This window comes from Camelus dromedarius, chromosome 6 (assembly GCF_036321535.1).
Source record: "Camelus dromedarius isolate mCamDro1 chromosome 6, mCamDro1.pat, whole genome shotgun sequence".
In the NCBI taxonomy this organism is placed as follows: Eukaryota; Metazoa; Chordata; class Mammalia; order Artiodactyla; family Camelidae; genus Camelus; species Camelus dromedarius.
The window spans coordinates 34,614,725-34,642,003 of NC_087441.1; the positions used below are offsets into that span (position 1 = coordinate 34,614,725).

The 27,279-nt window shown below is 34.6% G+C and overlaps 1 protein-coding gene across 7 annotated transcripts in view; it reads left to right on the top strand.

The window, feature by feature from the left end:
* Positions 1-27,279, top strand: part of TRDN (triadin) — a 306,540-nt gene that overhangs the window by 220,134 nt on the left and 59,127 nt on the right. For all 7 annotated transcript variants that reach the window (XM_064486726.1, XM_064486727.1, XM_064486728.1 and 4 more), the window contains 2 exons: positions 12,743-12,793; positions 17,855-17,905. In XM_064486726.1, coding sequence (XP_064342796.1) covers positions 12,743-12,793; positions 17,855-17,905 — 102 coding nt within the window. The remainder of the gene's footprint in view (positions 1-12,742; positions 12,794-17,854; positions 17,906-27,279) is intronic.

The window sequence follows — 27,279 nt, forward strand, 5'->3', positions numbered from 1 at the left end:
CTCTTACATAAACAAAACTGGGTGTGGTGAACTGTTAAAGATATTGACTAAATTAAATTTTAGTAATTACAACTATTATGTTATGATTTTTTTTTAAAAAAACTTAAAATGGAAGAGAAAATTTAACAATTGCCTGATTAGGCCAACATGTAAGTCTAATATAGAAATATACATATACATATAGACCTTATCCCCAATTTTTCTTAGTTTTACAATTATAGGCCTAAATTAGGTGATCTTCTACTCCTTTGAATCATAAAAAAAAATTTTATTCTGTGACGTTTTTAAGTAGTATGTTCCTCACGTCAGAATACAAAAGCTATTCCCTTTTTAGGAAGAAGGCAGATCTAGAAAGTTTTCATTTCTAAGATTCTAAGATTTAAATGCTAAGGGAAAATATGCTTTATAAACTTGGATATTTTAGTATCCCAAAATTACACTGAAAGTTTCATTACAGAAACATTAAGTATAGCTTTCCATCCTCTTAACAAAAATTAAAAACCACTTTAAGATCCACTTAAGTACAAACCTGACAGAAAAAATATTCATGAAAAAAGATTAAATAGAATTTGAGTGCCTGTTAACCACTGAGAATAAATTTGAACACAATTAGTAATCATTTTATTAAGGGTAAAATTGGAGCATGTGGATCATAAATGTATCATAATGCAGTTCACTTACGATAATAAAAGATTCTATTTTGCTTTAAAAGAAGAACTATTTCTAAATTCATCTGTGCACTAATTTGTGTCCATTTAAAGAGTTTCTGTCTTTCTTTGCCTTTGTTGCTCTTTTGTAAACAATGGTACCCTACTTAATTGTATTAGTGTTTTCAATTGTCACAACAGCAAGTGAAACCCAGTCACTATTATATGCTTTGTGTATTTGTCACTGTCTTGATACACTTATCAGATTCTTCTGTTCTTTGTACATGCACTGGTCTGTTTAGAATCTGTGATGTGTACGCATTGTAGATTGATCCATACTTTCAAGTGAATGTTAATAATATCTAAGAGTAATGATTACTCTAAGGGAAACTTATTTATTTAAATAATAATGTTTATAATTCGTGATGTGTCAACATTATAAAAAAAGAGAGAAACAATTTTACATTTAAGATCAATGGAGTGAAATTGAAAGTTTAGTTGATACATATTGTATTTAATTATTTGCTTAATATGTGATGATGACTAAGTCATGTGGACTAAGTCATGCTGTTGACCCTCAATAAATGTTAAATGATAATAACCATATTATTGATTCCTGTGAATTCCAAACTTTTTGACAATAGTTTGTGCTTTGGTTGTTTAATATTTATTGAGCGCCCACAACAGACTAGGCGCTGGGACTGGCTGTGAGGAGCCTGGCGTGGGCTTCGGAGAGGAAGATGGTCTACAAACAGAGCCCATGCAACACCTGTAAAAATGAGCGTACTCTGCTTGCTTATATATTTTATATGCTTTTAGGAGAACCGTTAGCAATTTTCCACTGTCTCACTTGCTCACATAACACATCTCTCTACTTCTTAGTCTTTAATACTTTTAGAATATTCTCACAATCTTCTAATCTCATGTATGGAAATTTCTTTCTAGTCTCTCCTTTCTCACCATGTTCCTCCCCATTTCCTTCATCCTTTTAGTAAACAGACAGATCTAAATGCTAAGTAACACAGCTGAAAAACACGTTTGAAAAGTTTGTATTGTTGCATTGATCTCCTGCAGGGTGCCACGTCCAGTCATGCAACACTTAGTTCCTGTGATTCAAACATTTATTGGTAGGAATGTCGTTCAATGTTACATATTTCAGCCCAGAAAAGGGGCAGTGTGTGCCAATGACGTTGACAAGATTAGGAGGTAATGCTATAAGACATACATTCATACTCCACTTTTCCCTCAGAAGTTAATGGTTCTTTGTATTAATGATCCTTTTTCTCTAACAAGTTAATATGTAACTTGATCACTCTTACTTAAAGCAGGATAGGCAAGTAGGAGTCACACAGACAGACAATTATAATGCCCATATTCCATGCAATGTTGTGCCTTTCAATTATCATAAAAATGAACCACTCCTCTACCTATTGTGGTCTCTGTGGCTGTCTTTTCTTTCCTTTTCACAGACTCTGGGCATTTCACAAAGAAGTACACTTAAACTATAAGATTACCCAGGAACCTCCCACTGCCCTTCGCATTGGGCTCATCACTTTTACCATCAGATTGACCTCAGTAACTTTTGACTCAGAGGAACTGGTTGGTAGATGGGCTAAATTAAGTTACCTGATGTTACCAGAACAGACTTCATACCTAGGAGCAATGTGTGATTCCTGCTCTGCCCACCTTCTACCCTCTCCGTGATTCATCAAAGTAGTTTCTTAAAGGAAATGTTATCCATGTTTTAGGTTCTTAAAAGCAACAAATTTTTACATCAAGTGTGTGCTCTCGCTCTCCTATCTTATAATCTTAAAACTTTGTCTTGATTTAACTTCCAACAATCTTTATGTAAAACTAAGAATGCAATGATAAACCATTCCTTAAAGCATAGTCAATCAAATTGTAAATATGAAGAAAAATTGTCATATGATTTCTGAACTCAATGACAATGCACTTCCTATTTCTTTCAACAATATTTCATATAATTTAATAACTTTAAAGCAATGTAAAGTGTATATTTTTGCTCATGGTCTACATCATAATATTAGGATGGTTCTTTAAGACATCCTTAAATCTATAAAAGACCATTTTCATTCTCTTTATAATGAAAATTCTCTTACAAATCTTATTTTTCCTCATATAGAATTTTGATCACCATCACCAGAATTTGGCATGTAAAAACAATTTTAATTATTTAATATAAATATTTGAAGATTACAATTTTGTTCTCCAGAGAGAAAAATTGACTTTCATTTTCTTCTTTAACACTGAATTATATAAGACTGTGGAAATGCACTGTAGTGTTTACCATGTAACACACCAAGAAAACACCTCCCTACAAGCTCAGGAACATTAAGCTGCTAATTATGTCTTTTTTTTTCTATTAGTATTCACTTCTATTCTGGCTGTTATCCTGAAACCACATACAGGTTTATTCTTTTTTTCCCCTTAGGGATTTTTAATAGAAAGTATATTGTAAGCTGCTATGTTACAAAGCTAAGTGGTCAGAGCAAAGATTGTTCTTTGGAGATTTTTTTTTTCCCTTTCTTACTGACTTTCTCTAATTATTAATTTAGCCATAAGAATCAGTAATAATGGCACACAAGATGTAGAAATTAGGCCCATGACACATACACACAAAGAATCTATAAAGAATGAAACAGAAGAAGCTGTTGCCTCAGGAGACAGGTGAATGTGGATAATACAACTATGAGTGAATGGTGGTTTCAGTTTGGGGCTATTTCCAAACAAAATAGCAATGACTTTCTAAGTATTACCCATCAGTTCAGCATGCATCATGTTCTCTTATGAGCACAACTTTGTTAATTACATTTATAGGATGACAGAAAAAATGTTTGGATTTAGGATCTTTAAAGACTCCTCATCACTGGAAAGAAGTAAATTTAAATTCTCTAGTAGGGGACTGCGGGGTTCTCCACCAACAATCCTCAGTGTGATTTTTCAGCCTTTGCTCACGTTCTTCTCCCCTGATTTGTACATCCAGCGAAACAGCCACATCAACATTCACACTCCTTGTTTTCTTACACCATTCTTTATGTTGGAGATCTGTTTCCAATTCTTTGATGACAACTTTTATATTCAGTTTCAGAACTGCCCATAAATGCTGGTGCTTCTATGGGGTCTTTTCTCATTGCATCAGGTAGAGTTTGTCAGTCCTTCTGCTATGGGCCCCGAGCCCTGTGTATGTGTTTCTACCATTGTACTTAATCTGTATATGTGGGTGCATTCCAGTATTGACCCAACTCCATGCAACCATCTTGTTTTTCCAGCTCCCAACACAAAAGAGACACCAAATAAATATCCATTGAATAGATCAAGTTTACTTTTTTAAAATACAAAAATGTATTCTTCTTTTAAAATATTGTTCCCAAGTGAAGGAACTGAAACAGATCTGGGGTTCTTGTTCTGCAGGGAGATCACTTTGTCACATTACTTAGTACTGTAGGAAAGATAATTTCTATTTTATTAAAATGACATTAGCTTTGTTTTGTTCTCCAGCGAAAGACATTTTGAGAGTCTCAGTTTTCTTTTGCATGTACATATTCATCACAAAGTTTAATGTACTGTTAAAAATATCTGAAAAATTTCATGGAAGTCTAAAGCATTAGCAAATCAAATTAACAATGTATGAAAAGAATTATATACCACGCCCAAGTATGATTCATTCTAGGTATGCAAAACTGGTTTAATATTTGAAAATAAATCAATGTAATTCGTTACATCAACAAAATAAATAAGAACCACAATCATCTCAACAGATATAAAAATTATTTTGCAAAATCCAACATCCATTTATGATAAAAATTTTCAGCAAACTAGAAAGAGAGGGAAACTTCCTCAACCTGATAAAGAGCATCTAAAATAAAACCCACTGTTAACATTATACTTAATGATGAGACACTAGAAGCTTTCTTACTATGATAAAAAAAACAAGGCAAGGATTTCCCCTCTGAGCACACTTATTCAACATTGTACTGGAAATACTAGTTAATGCAATAAGACTTGAAAAGGAAAGAAAAGATATAGCAATTGGGAAGAAAGAAATAAAATTGTTTTTGTTTGCAAATGATGGGATGATCATCTCTTTAGAAAATTCAAAGGAATCAAGAAACATCCTAGAATGAATTCATGATTATAGCAAGGTTGCAGGACACAAAGTTAATATGCAAAAGTCAATTGCTCTCCTATGTAACAGCAATGAAAAATTGGAATGAACATAGTAAAAAAAAAAAAAAAGCAATAACATTTGCATTAACATGAGAAAAAGAAATACTTAAATATAAATCTAACAATATATATATAAGATCTACATGACGGAAACTAAGAAACTTTGATGAAAAAAATAAAAGAATTAAATAATTGAGAGATATCGCATGTTCATGGGTAGGCAGACTCAAAATTGTTAAAATCTCAGTTCTTCCCAAAAGGACCTATAGATTACAATGAAATCATGATAAAAAATCCCGGAGGATATTGGCAAACTGATACTGTGAATAACAGCCTAAATAAATAAATAAATAAATAAATAAATAAATAAATAAATAAATAAAATAAAAGAGCCAGAATAGCCAATACAACATTAAAGGAGAACAAAATCAGAGGACTGACACTACTGGACTTCAAGACTTATTATAAAGTCACAGTAATCAACACAGTGTGGTATTGGTGAAGGACTCAACAGATAGACTGATGGAACAAAATGAAGAGCCTAGAAATGGACCCACAAAGATACAGTCAACTGATATTTGACAAAGGAGCAAAAGCAATTCAATGCAGAAGGGATAGTCTTTTCAGCAAGTGGTAATAGAACAAATGGACACTCATAGCAAAAAAGAAAAAGAATCCTGGCACAAACTCTACATCATTCTCAAAATATTAACTCAAAATGGATCATAGAACTAATGTAAAACATGAAACTATAAAACTTCTAGAATATAACATAAGAGAAATATAGGTCATCTTGGATGCGGAGATGATGTTTTAGATACGACGCCAAAAGCATAGCCCATGAATGAAAAATTAAAAACTTCTGCTCTGCAAAAGACATTATCAAAAATATTTAAAGACAAGACACAGAATAAGAGAATATATTTGTAAAGTACATATCTGATAAATAACTGTTATCCAGAGTACACAAAGAACTCTTAAAACTCAACAATAGGAAAATGAACAACTCATTTTAAAAATTGGCAGAAAGTCTGAACAGATACCTCATAAAAGAAGATATACAGAGGGGAAATAAGCATATGAAAAGATGTTCAACATCATACATCATTAGGAAATTGCAAATTGAAACGATGAGATACCACTACACATTTATTAGAATGACTAAACTCCAAAACATTGAAAACATCAAATGTTGGGGAGGATGTGGAGCAGCAGGAGCTCTCATGCATTGCTGGAGGGAATGCAAATTATACAACCATTTTGGAAGATAGTTTAGTGCTCTCTTAGCATATGGTCGAGGAATCATGCTCTTTAGTATTTATCCAAGTGAGTTGAAAACTTATGTACACTTATGTCCTGCACACAAATGCTGCAGTTTTAATCATGTTGCTAAACTTGGAACCAACAAATATATTCTTCAATATATGAATGGATAAATAAATTCTGGTACATCCATACAAAAGAATTTTTCTTCAGTGTTAAAAATGTGTGAGCTATCAAGCCATGAAAAGATATAGAATATTAAATTCTATTGCTAAGTGAAATAAGCCAATCTGAAAATTCTACATATTATGAAACTCCAACTACATGACTTTCTGGCAAACGCAAAACTATGGAGATAATAAAAAGTTCAGTGGTTTCCAGGGATTTGGGAGGAAGAGAGGGGAATAGATAGAGCACAGGAGATTTTTAGGGCAGTGAAACTATTCTATATCATACTGTAATGGTATATGTATGTCATTATATATTTGTCAAAATCCATAGAATGAACAAAACTAAGAATGAATCTTAATGTAAACTGTGGACTTTGGTGGATAATGATATATCAGTATTGGTTCACCAATTGTAACAAATGTACAACGTTAGTTAGGGATTTGATGATAGGGAAGATGGGGTATGTTTGGGGAGGGCATATGTGGGAAACCTCTGAACTTTCCATTCAATTTTGCTGTAAACTTTAATCTGCTCTAAAATTATTCAAGTTTATTAATTTAAAAAAATTGTATGGAAATCTCAAAGAATTAATCCACTAAGTGAATTTCAAAGTACTATATTTTGAGATTTTATACTATGAATAACAGAAGAATTTATTTTTAAAATCCTATTTATTTTTACCATAAAATTTTCTTATATCCGATTATATTTCTTCAAGTTTTCTATGTATATCCTCTCATAAAGTAAGTTTCATGTTTAAACACTTAGACTATATGAGACTTATTCTCAGATCCCACATAAATGTGTTTATAGATGATTTATAATTAAGAAAAGAAGTTCAAAAGACAATATAGAATATGTACAATAAACATGATTGTCATAAAAAAGGAGAATGTGTTACATTTAAAATCAATGGATGATTAGAGATTTTTACAAAAAAAAAAAGTTAAAATTAAGTATATAAATATAGGTGTGTGAGATTATTAAACACTGAAAATTCATCATCCAAAATTTCTTAGATAACAAAAAGCAAAATGCTAGGTAAATTTTAGGTTGAAATACATACATTTTTGTTTTTTTATCCATGAACATTGTCAAATACTGGCAATTTGATTTTACTTTGATACCTTAGCCAGGTTGGGATTGCAAATTTGGGGAATAACTAACCATGAAAGGTGATTATATGATTATTAGGCGATTCAAAAATAAGTTTCCTGAAAAATAAGTTTCCTAAGATTCAGCACAAATATGGCAAAAAAACAGTTATCGACTTCCTAGTATGTGCCAGACAACATGGTCTCTGCTTCAGAAAAAGTATTTGATAAGCTATGGCAGGCTGGCAGTTATGAAGAACACTGATATAAGGTGGTGATGCAAGTGTGCTCACTGGTCACTTCTAGGAGGCATCTGTGGTGCTGTTGACTGTATAATCCACTGTGCTCCCAGCACTTACTGTGGTAGTTCAGCTCTAACTTTTATTTTGATGGTCTAGATTCAAATTTCCCACTACTATATAGTAGCTGCGATGGTGGGCAAGTTTTTTACCTCTCTTAGCTAATATCATATTATAAAATCTAGATAATACCTGCCTCACTGGAACTGGTAAGGAGTTAAAGAGATGCCTCAGTCAGCTTGGGCTGCTAAAACAAAAATATCATAGACTAGGTGACTTGAAGAGCAGAAATTTATTTATAACAGTTTTGGAGGCTCGGATGTCCAATATCAAGGTGCCAGCCAGTTTGCTTCCTGGTCTGCAAACAGATGTCTTCTTACTATATCCTGTTATGGTGAGGGTTTGGGGAGAGAGAGAGAGAGAGAAAGGGAAGGAGGGAGAGCGAAAATTCCACCCATGAGGGCTTCACCCCCATAACCTGATCACCTCACAAAAGCCCCACCTCCAAATACTGTCACATTGGGTATTAGGCTTCAATGTGTGAATTCTGGGCTGACCCAAACATCCTATTCATAGCAAGATTTTATGTAAAAGTACCTAGCCATACAAAACAACACTTCATCATTATATGTGAATGCAGGAATGACCAAGACCTAGCTTTGCCTGCCCTCAAGGGAATCACAGTTTTGTAATAAAGATATTTTTCTTGAAAAACCGTGGGAACTTTGACATCTTAAATTGAACATGATTACATGAGGAAAATTTCACAGCTAGCAATATTTTCTTTTAAAAACAAAAATCTTTGGTGCTCAGAAAGCTAATTATAGGGTGTCCTAGTTTATCTCACTTCCTAAATATATAAAGGAGTGCTCATTTTAATTTCTTTTGAGTAATTGCATATTGCTGATTTTTCTAAAAGAGTTGGGCAGAGATAAAGTAAAATGCACCCCACTGAGGTACACTCCACAATTCTGATTAGCATTCTCTTCTTGCAGCCAAGCTATGCAGCTTCAAAGCATCATAATTATAAAGTTTGATCAGAGTTCAATTGAATGAAAAGAATATTTAGATGATTTCAGGGAGTCCCTCAGTTAAGATAATTTGAAGAACTATATTATTATAGGAAATTGTTTGTCAAAAGAACTGGAATACTTAGTCCACTGGACAAGACTTCCGCCCCCATGGTGATGGCAAGATACGCATTAAGCATGTTCTGTATTTGTTAGTTGTTTTGAATTCACAACTTTAACATGCTAACATAGCCCAGCTTGCTGGAACTACACAGTGCTTGAAAAATAGAAGGAAGCTTTTCAGAGATGTATATACAAGGTGTTAGATAGTATTATATAGTTGGTGTTTTCAGACTCACTAACTCTCCGTATTCTGTATTGATTATCCGTGTGACTGTCAGAGAACAATCTGATTTCACATATTTACAATTTCTTGAGGACTAACTCACCATAGTCTTCAAGTACCAACAACACTATTCAAATGTCATTCAAGCAAATTTTATATTATACTTTTTACTTAGATTGTCCAGAGATAGAAGATAATGTAGTTTACAAAATTATATTCATTTTTTAATTAAAAAAAATACTCAATGAAGTTTCCAAGATTAAAAGAAAGACACCAAATTACAAATATAATTGAATTGGAAATGTTTTAAATTAAGATTTTTAAACAGATTTTTTAGAGGAAAATATTTTAAAATGTTTAAATATGTGTGTGCCAGTCTTTAGCTTATAGAATAGGGAATGATTAAATGTATCATTAACACACAAAAAAAGTTAAAGATGGCTTCCCAACTAAGTCATACTTAATTACAAACCTAATGGACAGTGTCCTGAGTAAAATTAAACTCTGACAACATTTGACTAGTATTCAAAATTAATATTGCATAAACATCCATACATTATATTTTTCATTATGGGGATGATAAGCATAGTGTTTTAAACCACTTAGACACTTTAAAAATTCTTTTCTCTGTATTTTTTTTATAAAATTTATATTTTGGAGTTTGGAAAAGATATAAAAATGCTGTAAAATACCTTTTCTAAAATATCGCTGATTCTCAAAAATTATGTCCAAATGAACATAAAAGAATGACAGATGCATGTAGGGCATTCACATATTAAACATTTAAAAATAATGCAAATAATCACAATTAAATCACTTTGGGGGCAATATAGTATCACTTTAGGAAGCAATAGAGATGTTATAAAACAATTTTAACATTCTTGGTGCCATGTGATGCACATTAATAGTCATGATCTGAGAAATTATCTCATATCATTGAACTTACAGAGAGCTCTCTGTATGGTTCTTTAAAATTATTCTTTCCATCAAGACACAAACCAAAAAACTGATATTTTGATTTTATTCATTATGCTCATGGAACAATATCTCAAATCAGCAGGCAAATTATATATCTTCAAAAGAGGAAAGGAAGAAGGTTTTTGAAATGATATTTTTGAGCACTTCAGTAGAACGAGCTGAGTAAGAATAGTTAAGAATTTTGAGTTTGATTCTTCACACAGCCAAGAGATCTGGACTGCCTGATGTTTCTGTTAGAATATTTTAAACCTTCCAGTTCCAATTTCTTTTTTACAATCTAGCTATACTTGACATTGACAAAGCCAAAATATTTCAACAGAAATATTTTTGTAATATCCTAATGGCACTAATAATAAATTGACAATGAATTTGATCTTTCAGAGCAATGAATAATAAATAATAGCCAAATCAAAGATATTATTAATTACTACCATTTCCTTTAAACACATTGTATGAGGTTCAAAATATTTATGTGCTGAGGAAGAACTCTAGTGCTGATTTCTTTTGTTACAAGATTGTCCATTATTTCAGTTTTTTACTTTGTCTGTTTCATGGGCTTTAAAAAAAAAATCTTGTAGAAGGAAATGCTATTGTTATATGTACATTTTCTCTTTTACAGGAAAATGTTAGAAGAAAAAGCAAATGCTATTTTCTATTTATTTTTCTTAGTTAGATATATTCAGGCCCCTAAGTTTAAAGAATCCTGGATTTATTGAAATTGAGTATTTTTCTCCTAAAATGAATAGTTTTTATCCAATAATTTATTTAAAAATTTAGCTTGCATTGCTATTTTGATCTCAGTTTGTGTGTGCAATTCATTTTTAAACACCTGGCAACAGCAAAATTTGTAAAATTAAGTTTTTTACTACCAGTATATGATTATATATCAATATAGGCAAATTATATGAGCTTGGATTTAAAACATGCAGGTAAAAAGTAACAGGATGTCAGTTTTTTTTAATTGCATATGTTATTAAGAAAATAACTTTTAACTTTCTGGTTTATTTTGCCTTTGTATACCTAGTTTATTCACTAGACCAAGTCTATCTATATGAACAAAGGAAATAAGGTTTGTTTGGGGCATTTAGAAAAATCATGTTACTGGGCATATTGATATTTGCCATTAACAAATGGGAATTCAGGCTGCCTTGCTTGTGAAGTGCTTTCATGTAATCTGCACTTCATCTGTATTTTCCACTGCTTGCTAGACATTTCCTTTTTGGGTATCTTGTTGACACTTGAAACACAATATATTCAAAACAAAGGTAATATCTTCTTCCAAAGAACTCTGATCCCTATATTCCATACTTCAATTGATGGTAGAGTATCCTTCTGTAAACCAAGGAAGAACTCCAGGAGTTCTTTTTTCATCTGATCCTCAGCTTTTAATTAAAAAAAAAAAAAAATCTGACTTACACCCTACACCCGGATATACTATTAAATTAGCATTTCCTGGCCAGTGAGATTACAGTCAATTTAGGAGCCTAAACTGAAACAGCATGTTCTCAGTGAAAACCTTCCCCAGTTTTAAAAATAGAATTAATCATTTCTCTGTTACTTGTGCAGCTCTACTGGAGAATTTATATTGTGCATGGTGCAATATTTTGCTGTTTATTATCTGTTTCCTGCACTGTTTCTGTGTACAAACCACTCCAAAACTTAGTGGTATAAAACTACAGCTGATTTTACCTCGTTCATGATTTAGAGGATCTGAAAGTCAGGAGTGATCAACCGAGCAGTTTTCACTGGGATATCTCGTGTGATTGTAGTAGATGCAGGCTTGGGCTGCAGACATCTAAACTCCCTGACTTCTGGATGTCCAGGACGGCTCCCTTAGATGGCTAGCAGGTGATGCTAGCTCTTGCCTGGGAGCTTAGCTGGAGCTGTTGACTGGATGGCCTATATGTCATCTTGCCAGCATGGCAGGGACAGCTGGAGTACTTACATGGCAGCCGGCTTCCCCCAGAGCTAGTGTCCTTAGTGAAGTAGAAAGAAATCACATGCTTTTTCCTGATTTAGCTGAGGAAGTCCACAACAGTACTTCCACTGTATCCTGTTGGTCACAAGTGACTCACACAGCCAAACTGACAGACTGCCCAGCCCATGCCTCCCCATTCTCTCTTCTGTCCTCCTAAAATATCCTTTCAGTTCTTTTCTCTAGGTCTAATTCCTTTCCATCTTTCAAGCTCTGCTTCAGTATCACCTGCCAAAGCCTTTCTGGATTCCATCGTTGAGCTACCAGAGCCAATGCCTTTGTGGTTGATTTCAGAGAGACTAGTTCAAATCCCAGGTTTCCCATTTAAGACCTACATGCCCTCGGGAAGGTTATTTAATCCCTTTATGTGAAAAGCAGGAATAAGAACAGGACCTACGTACCCTACAGGGTTATTGTGCACATTGAATGACCAACCAGTACAGAACATTTCCTGTGACATATAGTAAGTAGACAATGTTAGCTATTATTCTTATATCGTCTTTCTCCAAAGCCCATAGCATTTTATTTGTGCGTTTCTGTGTCTACCATAGCCTTCCCCTTGTAACAATAATTTGTGGGCTTATTCTCTGTCTTCTGCATATTTAGCTCAATACGTTACAGGCAATTTAGCCCATTAGACACCTGTATCTTGAATATGAGTTCAGAGCCCCTCTGATTCTTTATGCCTCAGTGAACAAAACACATAAAACCTTGCCATTTTTTTCTCTGTTATTCCTTATAACCTTTATTCCCCTATAATTCTTCTTGCAGAAATCAGAAAAGAAAGATCTGGGAAGACTTCTTCAGTTCTGAAGGCTAAAGGTAATAGAATCAATTTAACATAACATAAGAAATTTATTAGCAAAAACATCTGAATGAGTCCACAGTAAATTAGCATTATCTCCTTTACAGATTTGCAGGTCAAAATTGCACAGGTCACCCACATATATTTGAAAACTTGTGTTTATTTACCTGTCCCTCAAATTTCTTTCAGTTCTTCATGACCTTAAACTGCTCTGATTATCATTTCCAAAAGAAAGGAAAAAAAAAGAAAAAAAGATTTTTTTAAAGAATAAAAAGGTTTTTTAAAAAAGGTTAGAAGGAAAGAAAAGAATAAAAGGAAAATAGAAAGGACTTGCTTCCATGCCCTCTGTTTTTCTCCTTTCTACCCATTCATTAAACATGTATTTAGTGTGTAATGTTTCCAAGCACTTGCTAGTCATTGGCGAAACAAAGATGGCAAAGAAAAGAACAGTGGGAGGAAGACTTGGGGATTGGAGATCTGAATTCTGTTGTTTTCAGACTCTTCGTCATATTCTGTCTGCTCAGTCTTGTCAGGTTCCTTGTTGCTCTGAAAAAGCATGACATTCTTATTTGAATTTTTTATTTCAGTCTCCTGAATGGACTGAATTTCCTCTCTGTCCGTCCAAATTTCGGGCCTCTTTCTAAGAATAATGTCCACATTAAGCGTCAAGCTTTCTCTATCGACTCCCTAGTCAAGTCTGGGGAATCAGAGAAGGCTTTCCTGCAGTGTACTAAATTCAAGCATGAAAGACGAGGAGTTAGCCAGGCAAAGGCGTGAGGGCTGTCCGGGACAAGCACGGCAGCAGGGCTTCTGCTCTTTGCCAAACACACTGAAACCTACTTAATTTATTTTGTTTCTGCGAGTTTTGCTTGGTATCTCTATCCTAATAAACAAAGAAGCCAAGGTATAAATAATTTAAATTACTTGGTGTCGGTGTCAAACCATGGGTAAGAGGAAAAGGCAAGAATCAAAGTCAAGTCTGTCGGACTTTAATGCCCATTTATTTCATTTTAACACAGGTTCTCCTTGCTCCTTGTAATAGGACTTTTGTATTTGTATTCTTCAGAGCACTTTTGCTTTGAGTGTAGAACTCATTACATAAGTTTGAAAATCCGTTTGATATTGACACACTGGCTGTGTGTTGTGGAAAGTAGTCTTAGACCTTCTACTGTTGGGGTGACTTCCCTTAATTTCCACAGAGGGGCTCAGTCCATTTTTCTCCAGTGATTATCTGTTCTTACAGACAGACTCCTTCTTATCCTCCACTCTCAATTTATCTGATAGCTAGCAAAAACATTGCCCTTGCTTGTGTGAGAACTAAAGGTATTATTGAAAGACACTACCAGGAACATGCATATATACATGCAAAATCTAAACCTTCCCTCCTTTCAGCGTAGTATGAAATGCACTTATTTTGGTGAGCACTTATAAGAATACGTGGACCATATATTATTGTTCACCATGGAAACAACACAGCAGAAAAGTTGAGTCTTACCTCTAAAATTACCTTTCAGGCACAGATGATTATCAAAAATTTATACTACTACTTAAAGACTTCACTTTTGCTGAAGCCTAAACTGGTTGGAAATGGTGGTTGTAAACATTTGTCTCAGAAAACATTATCTGGGGAGATTTAAATCCACGTGGACCACTTTGCTAAGTAGGCTCCTGGAATCTCTGTTATTGTTGTTATTGTTATTAAAGTGCAATTGCAGGCAATTTCCTAGGGAAAACTTTTTCCTCAGTGTTAAATTCTCTACTATTTGCAAGATGTCTCCACAATCAGTAGAAATTCATGTATATAAAGGTCTACTGCATGTGATTATTGATTTAGAGCTGTTTAAAATGCACCTCTTTTTTAATTCAAGCTACGGTCATGCCCTCAAATGTATTTGTTATATATAAGTTAGGTACTATTTTAGGAGAGTTGTATTGCCGCTTTCCCTTTGTTCTCCGAATATAATTTTTCATTACATAAAAAAATTAAAGTAAAAAGTACCGTATTACCTATAACATTTCAGGGACTTTAACCTCTGAAGTATTATTGTTTCTAGAGAGGTTCTTGGAAGCCCGCTGCTGGGCTGTGGCAGAATCAGAATGCAGTGGTTTTATTTCACTGGAGCAGCTCAGAGGTCGCCTACCTTAGCTGGCCTCTCATGGATTCCACTTGCATGTACACATTAGAACCTGTACTGAAGCAATGCTATATTTCTAAAGTCAGAATTATTACACAGAAATCACCTGGGGCCACATTTACTGGAGATGTGATAACTATGAGTAAATTAGGCATTTAGAGAAACATCATTAGGCTTGTCCCTTTGTTTAAGGAGGTAGAGAGAGATCTGGGGATGGTTATTCCAAAGAAAAAAAGCAAGAGAAAGACACATCTCGCTGACTTTTGCTGCTGGTTCAGCTACTAACCTTCCTGGACTCACAGAGGCCCTCTCAACACACTCAAAAGAGGGCAGAGCCCTGCTTATGTGACTGAGACCACCCAGAAACTAGTGAACCCTATTAGCCACCCCTGTTATGGTTATATTCCTTCTGGCATCCACCCCTATCCTATTGCCTCTTGCTTCTTAAGCTGGTCTGACTTAAGTGAGGTTGCAAGATTCACCCATGGATGAAGGAGCTGCAAACCAAACCCAATTAAGACAACAAGGAGATTAATTCTCTTCCACTGAAAATGCAACAATAGTGCCCTTAAGTTCCTTTGGTATTGGGGTCATATGATGGACATTAGAATTACTGACCAGTTTTGTGACTCAGGCTTTTGTACACTTGAATCTAATGCCAGAGGAGTCTCGGCAGACCTTACCTTCTTTCATATTCTGACACTCAGGACCATGCACCCCGGCTTCTATTTGTCTTCACCATACTTCCTGTTAGCCATTCCCACTCATCAAAAAATAGCTAGGACTTTGAAGCTGATCCTCAATAATTTATTTGTCATGAACACTCACATTTTCATTACTGCCGTTGTCACTGGGGGTGATGTAGGGGAAGGGAAACCTGAAATGATCTTCCTATTCCTTTGTGAACTTCTCCATCTCAACCTCCCTGCCAGGTTATTTCGAGAGTTCCAAGCTATGTCCCAGCAACTTTACACATGTTCCAGATCTGAAAATCAAGCTTCATGAGCTTTCCTGGGGGCTCTTGATCAAAGGCAAAGAAACTACCATATTTGTAAAAACAACACACGCACGAAATGTGCTCTCCAGTGCTTTGCTCTTGATAAATAAGACAGATGAGTTGAAAAATGCACCAATAGTTGACCCAAAACAGTGGTGTATCTATCCTTCTTAATACAGAAGTGCAGAATTCCCATATAACACTCTCCACATTTTAGGTCATATTTGATATCCTTGGGTAGTTCGGGGCTGCTCAGACCAGCCTGCATACTTCTTAAATAGGTCAAACCCTTCGAAGTCAAAAAGGACACTGAGAAGAAACGAAATGCAAGGAAGCTGGTGTAGGAGATGACCCAGCTTGGGAGAAAAAGCATCTTCCCATTAGCAAATTTGGAAATAAAAATCATTTCTATTTTATGAAGACTTTCTCCAAATTTAAAGTGGTGGATTTATGACCTTAAAATACCCTATAAAATATTTCTGGTTTTCCACCCTTTCTTTCCTTCTCCACCAAAATCAAAGCAGTCTGTGTGCCCTCTGCTTTGGTCTTGTACTTTAAAACTACTTTACCCTCATAGAATCATATACAGACACCCATTTAAATCAACATGCTGAATCTTGAATTCTGAAGTTCCAGGCATTATGCTTTCCCACCACTGGGCATCTGTCCCCACCATCACTTCTCATTTCACAATACATTAATTATTTTTGGTTTAGCCAGGAAATGCAAAGCAGTAAATTACCCCCATTGGCTTGGGGGGAAAAAGTTAACGAAGCTTCTCAGTGTGTTTATTCAATTCATGGCTCTTGATTTCATCTTCACATGCTGAAATATAGAAAAAAATTGACCCTATTTATTCTTAACACAATAAATGGCAACATGGACATTTCTTTGCCACCAAAGCCATTTTTCAAAATTCTACAAGCATATGGATATGTAAGGCTATAATTTAGCTACCGAAAAAATCTTGCTTTGAGGAGCACAGTCCTTTCCATAGAGCCTGGAAATCCATTCCTGACACAATCCAAACTCACCTGGACTCAGTGAATTCTAAGTGATTGCTTGAGTAGCTTATCCATTTACAAGTATCACTACCATATTTTCTGCATTCCACCCCAAACCATAGGTAGGAGTAGAAAAAATGGCTGGAAGGATTGATTTCTTCCTTTCCTTCCTTTCTCACTGCATTGTATGTCATTTTTGTTAGTAAAATAGATACTGAGATTTAATGTTGCAGAAAAGGCACAAAACTGTTTTTATCATTAATTTTTATAGGTTGTTGAGGAAGTATAATGTTCATGTCATTGCTCATATGTATGTCTGAAACCTATAATATGATCAGGATCATTTTGTATTTGAACCCAGTAGGATAAATGAAGTTTTGCTTGACTTACTTTAACTAAGGACCACATATTTAAGACATTGGGAATTCATAGATGAAACTGTCTCAAAATTTACTTTAGCCTTATCCTTGAAATTTGTTTGACTTAAGTCTGATGACTAAAACACCACATTTACATGATATATGCAGAGTTTCCACTTGATTGTTTATTTTTCTTGAAAAAAAAAAACATAGCCTGAAAGAGATAAACTAAGTGCTGATTTTAACAGTTTTGGAAGACTTGGATGCTGAAGTCATGTACTTTTTAAAATTACAGATAAAGCAAGTTCCTACCCATCCAAATACTCATCTTCTTAAATGAACATATAGATTGATACCCATTCAACAATTTACATTTCTTTTAAATAAAAATGGTTAGAGGACAGCTTGTTGTACTCTGTACTGTTCTTTCTTTGTCTCTGTATGATTAAAATTGCTTTCTGAAAGAAAGCACCATATTATTTCCATCCAGGTTCACCTTACTATAGCTCATTGACTCCGTTATATATGTGTTCTCAAATCTTTTGATCTTGGTTTTAAATAAATGTTCAATATTTCTTTCCAGAACCTGTTAAGGGGAAAGAAGTGAAAGTTCCAGCTTCCCTAAAGGAAAAAGGTATTACTCTATAATGAAATGTGAAAACACATTGATCTGCCTGTAGCATATGCAGTAATTTGCAATAAATAATACATCATTTATTTTTCATACTTTCAAAACTATAACTTTCATATGCACTTCTAGGCTCTTGAGCTAAGGAAAAATAACTTGTTTCCTATTATAAAATTCTAAATTGTACTATGAAACAACAAAGGAAAGTGTAGCTGTGTCAGAAATGCTAAGAAAACTTTTAAAATGTATGTGCTGTTCTGATTCCACAGTCTGTAGTGGAAAACTACATTTTATAAATATCCCAAGGTGAATCCTATTAGGGATAGCCGTGGAAACCAAAGATTTAAGATACTAAGAAATAAACTTTCTCAGTGATAGCTTGCCATTCTGTAAGTTCAGATACAGTAAAATCCTAAACAAATTGTATAGCTAGGAGGAACTTAGAGATAAACTATTGTCCAAAGCTCTCATCTTATAGATAAGTAAAACTGAAATAGTCAAACCTCTCAAAGGTAGTGTAATTTGCAGCAGACCAGCATTAGAACTCTGATCTCCTAAATCAAGCCTGTGATCTTGCTAATGCATCTTATGGCACCTCCAGCCTTCCTATTATACGAGGCTCAGAGTCATGTGGGTTCTGATATTACGTGCACCAAGTTATGTTCCCCAAAACATCAGGAAGTTTGTTAAGTCCAACATAATATCCCAGTACTTTCTGTGGGCATGGTAACATAATCCCAATTGTCCAATATTTCTTGTTGTCAAAATGACCATGTTAATGAACCAGTGAAACCATGAAATGTACCTGCAATAGTGACTGTTAAAAATAGAGCCTGTTTCTACATTTACCCTGAAGAGATGAGCTGCATTAACTATTGACTAATATATAGGAACTTAGTGGTAAAAATTCCAATTTACTGAGTTTTTCTTCTTCAAAAGAAAAAGACTTTTGGTGAACTTGTGTAAGCATGTGTTGGAGCTGGGAGAGCTGTGGAAGAGCAGTGGGAGGGGAAGCTGACGGAAGACTCAATGAGAGAAATGAAGGACGTGTGGAGAGGCTCCATTAGACAGTGTAGCCATGTATAAAAAACATACCCTTAAGTCATACTTTCTTAATTTTGCAACTAATTTTAAATTAAACAAAATTATTATTTAATGAAACACAAGAGCAAAACATGATTTTTTTCTCAGCCCACATAGGTACTTGATTTTTTAAAGCAAATGTTTAAAGCAACAGAGACTCTAAACCCATTAAGGCATTTATGTTTCACTTTATAAAAATATCATCATATCCCCAATTTTATTTTTATTGTCACATATGTAATAGTTATCTTGGTGTTTATGCAATTTTATGTTATTCTGGCAAAATATGTAAATTAGGGTATTTTGCTCACAAGAGAATTCTTTCATACTATGCAAAATGTCCAATAAGCAGCAAAACATTATTACACTGTGTTATTTAAAGGATGAATCAATTGTGAAGACTAATAAAATTTCTTTGGATTTAGTTAAGCACTAATTTATTTCTTTACAATAACTCTAGAGTTCTTTAACATCATCAGATTGTTGATTGCAATAGAAATTTAGGTAAAAGTCTAAATTGAATAGATTTGATGCCATCAAGTAATTCAGTCGTTCAATAATGTTGTAATTCTTTGCCAATCCAAGATAGAAATATCAAAATTGAAGAACAGATAGGAATATTATAAATTTCCACATTTTTTATAAAAGAATTGCAGTGCAAAGGGTTTTCCCCCAATAGAAATGTATGTGGAATATATATACAAAAAAATAATAATTTAGATTTCCCCTAAAAACACATGATGCTAATTTGAGTCTTTAAACACTGGGAAGGATTTCCTCTCTCTTCTTCCTTCCATCTTTCCAGGTATTGTTTTTTTATCATTGATCCCAGGAGGTCAGTGTAGTACCAGCCAGTGATGGTCACAGATAATGGTGGTGGGGAAGGCAGCATTTTGGAAAAGACGCATTTTTAAAGTTACATTTTCGTTCCAGTAATACTGAATTTTCTATGTTACCGTACCATTTTCTTCCTAATTCCTAATTTTTTAATGGCAAGTATGTGTCGACAACAGTTTGCATAAAGCATCAATTAAATGCCCACCCAGACTGCTATTGTCAATATTGCTCTATTATTTCTTTTAGAAATTGAGGCTCCAAATAACCACTTGAGTATATTTAATTAGCCTTTTTATTTTGCCATTTAAAGTGACCATGACCTCTGTTAGAAATGTGCTAGAATATCACTGGAGCTTTGAAATTTTATGCAAGGAATTTCATCATTTGTTTTTCTCCAAACAACCAAAATTCAGGCCTGTGGCGCTAAATGTGAATGACAGGCCTTGCACATTTTGACAGAAAGTGTAGCCATGATATGCAAAGACTTTCACTTTTCACCTGTGACCAGTGGGGTCACATTAGGCTTTCTTTCCTTAAAGAGGGTCAGCGTCATCTCACATAGATCAGAACAGCTACAATTCAAAGACTCCTTGCTAAAACAGAAATCAATTTTAAAAGAAATCTTGTTCGATTAAATGTTTAACATCTCTTCTTTAAGCAAACAAAGGGATTCTTAAAAGGCTTCATTTAATGTCTACTAAAGGAGCATCAGACAGAACGGTAACATCATTCACACTTAAATGAGAAAACTCACAAATACATAGAAATTTAACAACATATTCTTGAAAACCTAACGTGTCAAGGAATAAATCAAAAGGGACATTGGAAAATATCCTTAGACAAAAGAAATTGAAAATACAACATACCAAACTTAGGGGATGCAAAAAAAAAGCAGTTCTAAGAAGTACATAGTAATAAACGTCTACAGTAAAAAGGGAGAAAAATTTCAAATAAACAACCTGACTTTATACTTCCTGGAACTGGGGGAAAAAAAGAAGAAATTAAGCCCAAAGTTATCAGGAGGAAAGAAATAAAGATTACAGCAGACATAAAGTAGAGAATAGAAAAATCAACAAAACAAGAGGTGTTTTTTAAAAAGACCAACAGAACGCACAAAACTTTGGTTAAGTTAAAAAAAAAAAAAAGAAAGAGTGAAGAGCCAAATAAATAAGAGTTGAAAGAGGACACATTATAACTAGTGCTACAGAAATTTTAAAACGATCATAAAAGACTACTACAAATATTTTTATGCCAACAAGTTAGACAATCTAGAAGAAATGAATAAATATCTAGAAAACATACAATAGCCAAGACTAAATCATAAAGAAAATCTGGACAGACTAATAACAAGTAAGAATATAATCAAAAACCTCTTAAGGGAAAAAAAAAAGTCCAGAACCAGAAGGCTTCATTAGTGAATTTTACCAAACACTTAAAGAATGACTGACAATTTTTTCCTGAAGAATTGTTTAAGCAAAAACTGTGCCAGTACCAGCAGCACTTTTACTCTAAAGCAGCGACTGACAGTGTGACGCTTGTCCTCTTGGGCCCATTTTGTCCAAATGCCAAGTTGATAGAATTTTGGAATGGAAAAGGGTTATGCATTGGTAAGAAAAGCAGTTGAGACTGCCAGAATTCTCTCTATAATCATTGGCTTTACAAAATTAATGTATCCAAGCACTGGGGTTTTTTATTTCCTTCATCCAAAAAAAAAAAAATCAATGTATAGCAATATTATATGTAATAGCAATATATATGTGAGATATATGGACGATTATAAGTGAAAAGCCCCAATATTCCTGCTTGGCGTGCTTTCCTTTTCACCCTTCATTAAGAGGGACAGAGTGGAAAGAGAATGACTCACTGTCACTCTGCATGTCCATTTTTCTTGTCACTCCAAGCCACCTTGTGCAAATATTCTAGTGTGCTTCTCTCCTTGATGGGAAGTTTTTAAAAATGTCATAGCATTTTATTTATTAATTTACTTTTATTTTTACTTCTCTTGTTCACACTTTAAAAAGCTTGAAATGTGTTATTTTTCAAATAAGGTCATTTGAAATTATTTTCATGTGTTTAATCAGATACAGGATGAGCCATACTTGTGACCTTTGACCTTTTATTAACATAACTGATTATTCTCACTTCAAATTAAAGAAAATGAATGCAGATGCTCAGAGAAATAAGTAAGAACCTAGTTTAAAACTGACTCCTCCTTGATAAAAAAAAAAAAAAAAGAATGTCTTCTTATTTACCTTGGCAAGTGATTTTTGCACAAGTTTCTGAGTCATTTGACTGGTTTAAAGTCAACTGGCTCATTACCTGAAATGTATCCAACCAGCTCTCCTGCCACCTTCAAATAACATCACAGGACCTTGTTCTGACTGACTCTTCTTTGTGTGACCTACAATATGTTCAGCCTCCTCCAATTATTTCTTACTTATTTCAGTGCACACTCTTCATGTTGGGAAGCTTCAGGGAAGGAGAGAATAATGAGGCACGCATAGCAAGACATAAAAGGAAGATTAGATAAAGGCAGAGTGACATGATCAGGACCGCGGTACATTGTATTTAGCACATACCAAAGACAAAGGAGCATGAAAATGAAATGATAACAGAATGAGGCAGGGAAAATGTATGCATTTATTCTGCACTGCAAAGAGAGAATGCCCTCTGGCTCATTTTGTGTCTTTAGTGTCCACTCAGCAAACTTTCCCTGTAAGCATCAAAGTCCTATGGGAATTTTGCCAAGAAAGGTTTGCAGAATCAGGTCTTAGGCAGAAAGTATTGAGTCATGCATTAAGCGCTTATATTACAAACTAGAGCTATTTTAAAACTATACCTATAGCAGCTTGTAAAGCGTAACTGGTTTTTCTTGTTGACCTAATGGGAATGAGAGGTGAGAGACTGACAGACACACACAGACACAAATGCACAGAGAGAGCGTGTGTTGAGGGAGGGTATTTGTGTGTGTGCATATGTGTTATGGAAAAAGCACTGTGCCCAGTTATTTGAGACTCTGGCTTCAGCTTTGAAATTACCGGTTACAAACTAGTTAATTCACTTAGTTACTCTGGCTAGTTATAGCTGACTGGAACAAATTAAATATGAAAATCTGCAGATAATATACAGCAGTGTCAAGTGTCCTAGTGGGTTCGTTCTAACGGGCTTTTCCATCCAGGTAAAGTTTTGGTTAATGCAACGGGGATTCCACTTTATATATTGGTCTACACCATCTAGAAGGGAAGCTTCTAAGTCTGATGTTCTTGGCATTTTGAAACCACATTTTAAATTGTTTTGTATCAGTAACAATTTTTGAGTGTTAGTATAATATTCTAGGGGTGTCTTAGGCCCTGAGGCTCCAGAGATGAACAAGACAAAATCCCTGTCCTCAAAGATTTCACAATACTTAAAAAAGAGAGCCAAGAAAGAGTAAAAGTGGAGTGGCCTCCAATGATGCCTCAGACGAGACATAGTAATGGTTTTATCCAATCCGTGGATACCTATGATTTAGGTATTAGTACATGAGGACTCAGGAAATATTTGTTAAATTATTCAGTCTAATCATAGCCACAGATACACCAGCTAATTATCATTGTTCGCATTTCATAAGATGAGAAAATTAAAGTTTAGAGCGTTTAGATGTCTTACATTAGATCGTTTGGTTAATAAATAGGGAGATACATTTTTAAACTGAGGAATTTCTTGTTCAGCTGGTTTGTGTCTATTTTTCTCCAACTGCAGTGCAAAAATGATCTCTGCAACTCCTTGATTTGGATGAGGCTGGGCGATACTTGAGCACGCTGTCACCTCGCCCCTTTATCATGCATGAAGGCGTTCCTCCGTTCCAACCAAGGCTAACACTGATTTAGAAACTCAAGCAGGAAAAATAAAGCATAGGGAATACATGAGGCTTCATAACCATATGAACATGGTTAAATAAGAGGAAGGGGAAATACTAACATTCCACGGACTACTGAAGGAGAGAAAGACAGAAATAAGATGGAAGGTTGTGGAGTAGAGGGTGTCAGATGTTGATTCTTTGCATGACCTCACAGGACAGGTTTTTCTTTTGGAAGTCTATGAACTGAAGAAGTTCCAGATCAAACTGAAAGGTGGTCAGGTCTTGTCTTTCTCACTGTTGTCTTTACCCGGATCACAGAGTAATGTGTTCACAGCAGATGAAATCAAATGCTCCCTATTAAAACAGACCTCATAGTTGCAAATTCTTCTTAAGACATGGTTAAGAAGAAATATGAGTTCAATGAGGATTCTCCCAACTCCCAAATTTTGTAGCCAGGCTGATTGCTGTGACAGTTCTTTGACCCATGCAATAATGCCTCAAGCAGAAGACAAAATGTGAAAGGGGATGTGTGTGTGTGTGTGTGTGTGGTGTGCTCTGCATACCATTTGTTGTTAAATAATATAAGGAGGACACAGTAAAGTTGTGTATGTGCTCATGTGTATGTAATAGCAGTGGTAGCAGATTTTCATCAAAAAATGCAAATGGTTACTGAAATGATGTCAGACTTATGGGTTTAGAAGAAGTTTATAAATATTACTTTAATATAGCTTTGTTTTTTAAAAAAATATTTATATTTAAATGTATTTTATTTAACATGATGGTAGAAAAATATAAGAAAAATAATTTTAATTATCAGTAAAGAGACTAACATACACTGCTTTGTATCTGACTCTCTTCTAAGTGCTTCACATGTCGTGTTCAATTTAATTTTCACAGCAATTCTTTTTTTTTATTATTGTGAAAATTGAAGCACTGGAAGTGATTTGCCCAGGTCACACAGCCAGCTGAGGTGGATTTGGAACTCATGCCTGGCAATGTGACCTGCTTCCTTTGCCACCAAGCTTTCCAGATCCCATAGGACCAAAACTCACATACAGTTGGCTAGGGATAACAATGCTGAAGTTCCTTTGTATATTTTACAAAAGTAGGTTTGGTGATCTGCTTTTAAATGTGAAATTTCTCATGCCTTTAAATATCGAGTACTACTCCAGGACTGAGTGAGACAGCTATCAGTTTCCTATCCAATTTATCTAATTTAACTGGCTTGATTTAGGAAACTGTTTATATGATTCATGATTTAATGACTGGCTGAAAAAAATCAGCAACCTCAGTGACTTAATTGCTCATGTCAATCACAATCTTAATGACTCTGTTAGTAGTTTGTACCTATAAGATGTAGTACGTGGCTTACTATGTAGTTTTTATGAACAAAATGTTTAAATGCTTTTATTCTATCTGTATCAACCGGTGGTTATAGCGGTGTGCTTAGAAGTGCTTAAAGTTTTGGAGTTGGAAAAAATCAGCATTCAAATACTAGTTTTTCCATTTCGTAGGGAGTACACACTTAGATGAGTATTAAGCCTCAGTATTGTTATCTGTAAAGTGGGTATAATACTAGTATTTACTTAATAGGAGTGGTAAACGAGGATTATATAAGGTAATTGGTCATTTGTGCAACAAATATTTATTGATCCCTAGTCTGTGTAAAGCACTGATCTAGGCACTACCATACAGCAGAGAAAATGAAAATTCATCCCAGGACTCAAGCAGTTGATATTCTACTGGGGTTAGAGAGCTAACAAACACATGAATATTTAATATTCTATAAATAAATTCTAGATGATGCAGATATACACTTAGTATATGCAGAAAGTACAAAACACCACTGGTTACAAAATCAATAATAATTATTATTATATTTTATTGCACATATAAGGCTGTGCTGAAGAAGCAAATGTGATAATGAGAACAAAAAAGATTGGGAAAAGAAAAAGCAGTGGCATTCAGCATCTACCTTGCAAAGTATTTAAAATGGAGACATTCTTAAAAGAATGCATATTCTTGGAATTTGTATGTTGCGTAGATTTCTTTCTTCTCATTTTATGAAGACACAGCAGAGACTCCTAAACAGAGTTGATCTCCACTGCTGCGCTCCTCTGGCTCCAGCACGTGTGTGCTGAAGTTTTGCTTGGCCTGCTTTCCTTGAGACCATAGTGTTGATGACATTGAAAAATCCTTGATGAATCTCCCCTCCCCAGGCCCATCAGCAATGTACGTTTCATAAGTGAAATCAACAGCCTGGAAGAGTCAGCGCTGCATAGGAAATGGCAGGCTGCCTGCCCCAACCACTCAGCATGGGGGTTGCTTGATTCCATGGTTCTGCAGTTCTTGTGTGTGGAGCCAAAAATGAAGGGCTCAAGTGAAAAATGTTTACAGAAACCAGATTTTTTTAAAATTATACAATAATAATCAATGATAAAAATGTTAAACAGTATAGTTTGGCTGAAAATATGTTCCCAGTCCTTCTTTCTGGCCTCCAGGTCTCAACCTTCAGCATTTATCATTGTTTTTAGTTTTCCTGAAACTTCTCAATGAAGCCTTTTGACTTAACTTTAAAAATGTATATATGTATCTCTATATATACATGTGGATGTATATATAGATGTTGTTTTTATATAACTAAGAACAGGCATCCAGATATGACTCAAAAATTAAGGACTTAAACTTCAGTAGAAAAGTCATCTGCAAAATGAGGGCACTGAGTTCTTAGTGACCAAATAGACTAATAAGAGAGATTTCACTTTAGAAATCCTCATATATCAATTCCTGCTTTGCATATTCAAGAGTAAAGCCCCAATTCTATAAAAAGAAAAGAAAATTACCTTGAGAGATCATTTAAGTTTATGAGCATTATTTTAACATAGGTAAGCTCTTTTCATACATAATTCTCACATCAATTTTACAATATTGTTTTCTCCATTTCATCAGTGACAAAATTGAGACTTGAAGTTTTAAATAGCACCCACAGTCACAGAACTAAGAAAACAAGCTTGCTTTTAAAGTCAGATTTTGTGATCCAAGAGCCTCCTTTCCACACTGTCTAGGAACTTGTAACTTGTGAGGTTATCTTGTTAGTGTTGTTCACGTAACACCAAATAGGTAATAGGTCTATCATTGTGAGAGGGTCCACAGCCATGTGCATGTTGAATAAGAGTGGTTATAAAATTCTATGAACAAGGCAGAAGTCGCTTCTGATTGTATTGTGCTCATAGCTGATAAAAAATATTCCCTATAGCTTTTATTTTTTACAAAAGATCTTTTGACAAACATTAAGGGTAAAATGATTCCATGTCAAGATTACAGTGGCAGTGTGATTGACAAGGGAGGGAACCAGGTGCAGAGTGAGGGGCAAAGCTCTTTCAAATAGACAGCTCTTCGTGGTGAGCAAAATGCCTACGGACCCCATCCGAGGGCACTGAATTTTTATCTCTAATTCTAGAGGCATGAGATGAATCAATTTCTCCTAGGACTGCAGATACACAAGAGGGGGCATTTCCTCTTTCTACACTCAGTGTTTTGTTCACTCACCCATTCATTCTGCAATATTTATTGATTGTATACCATGTGTTAGATATTTGACCGAATGCTGATATTTGAG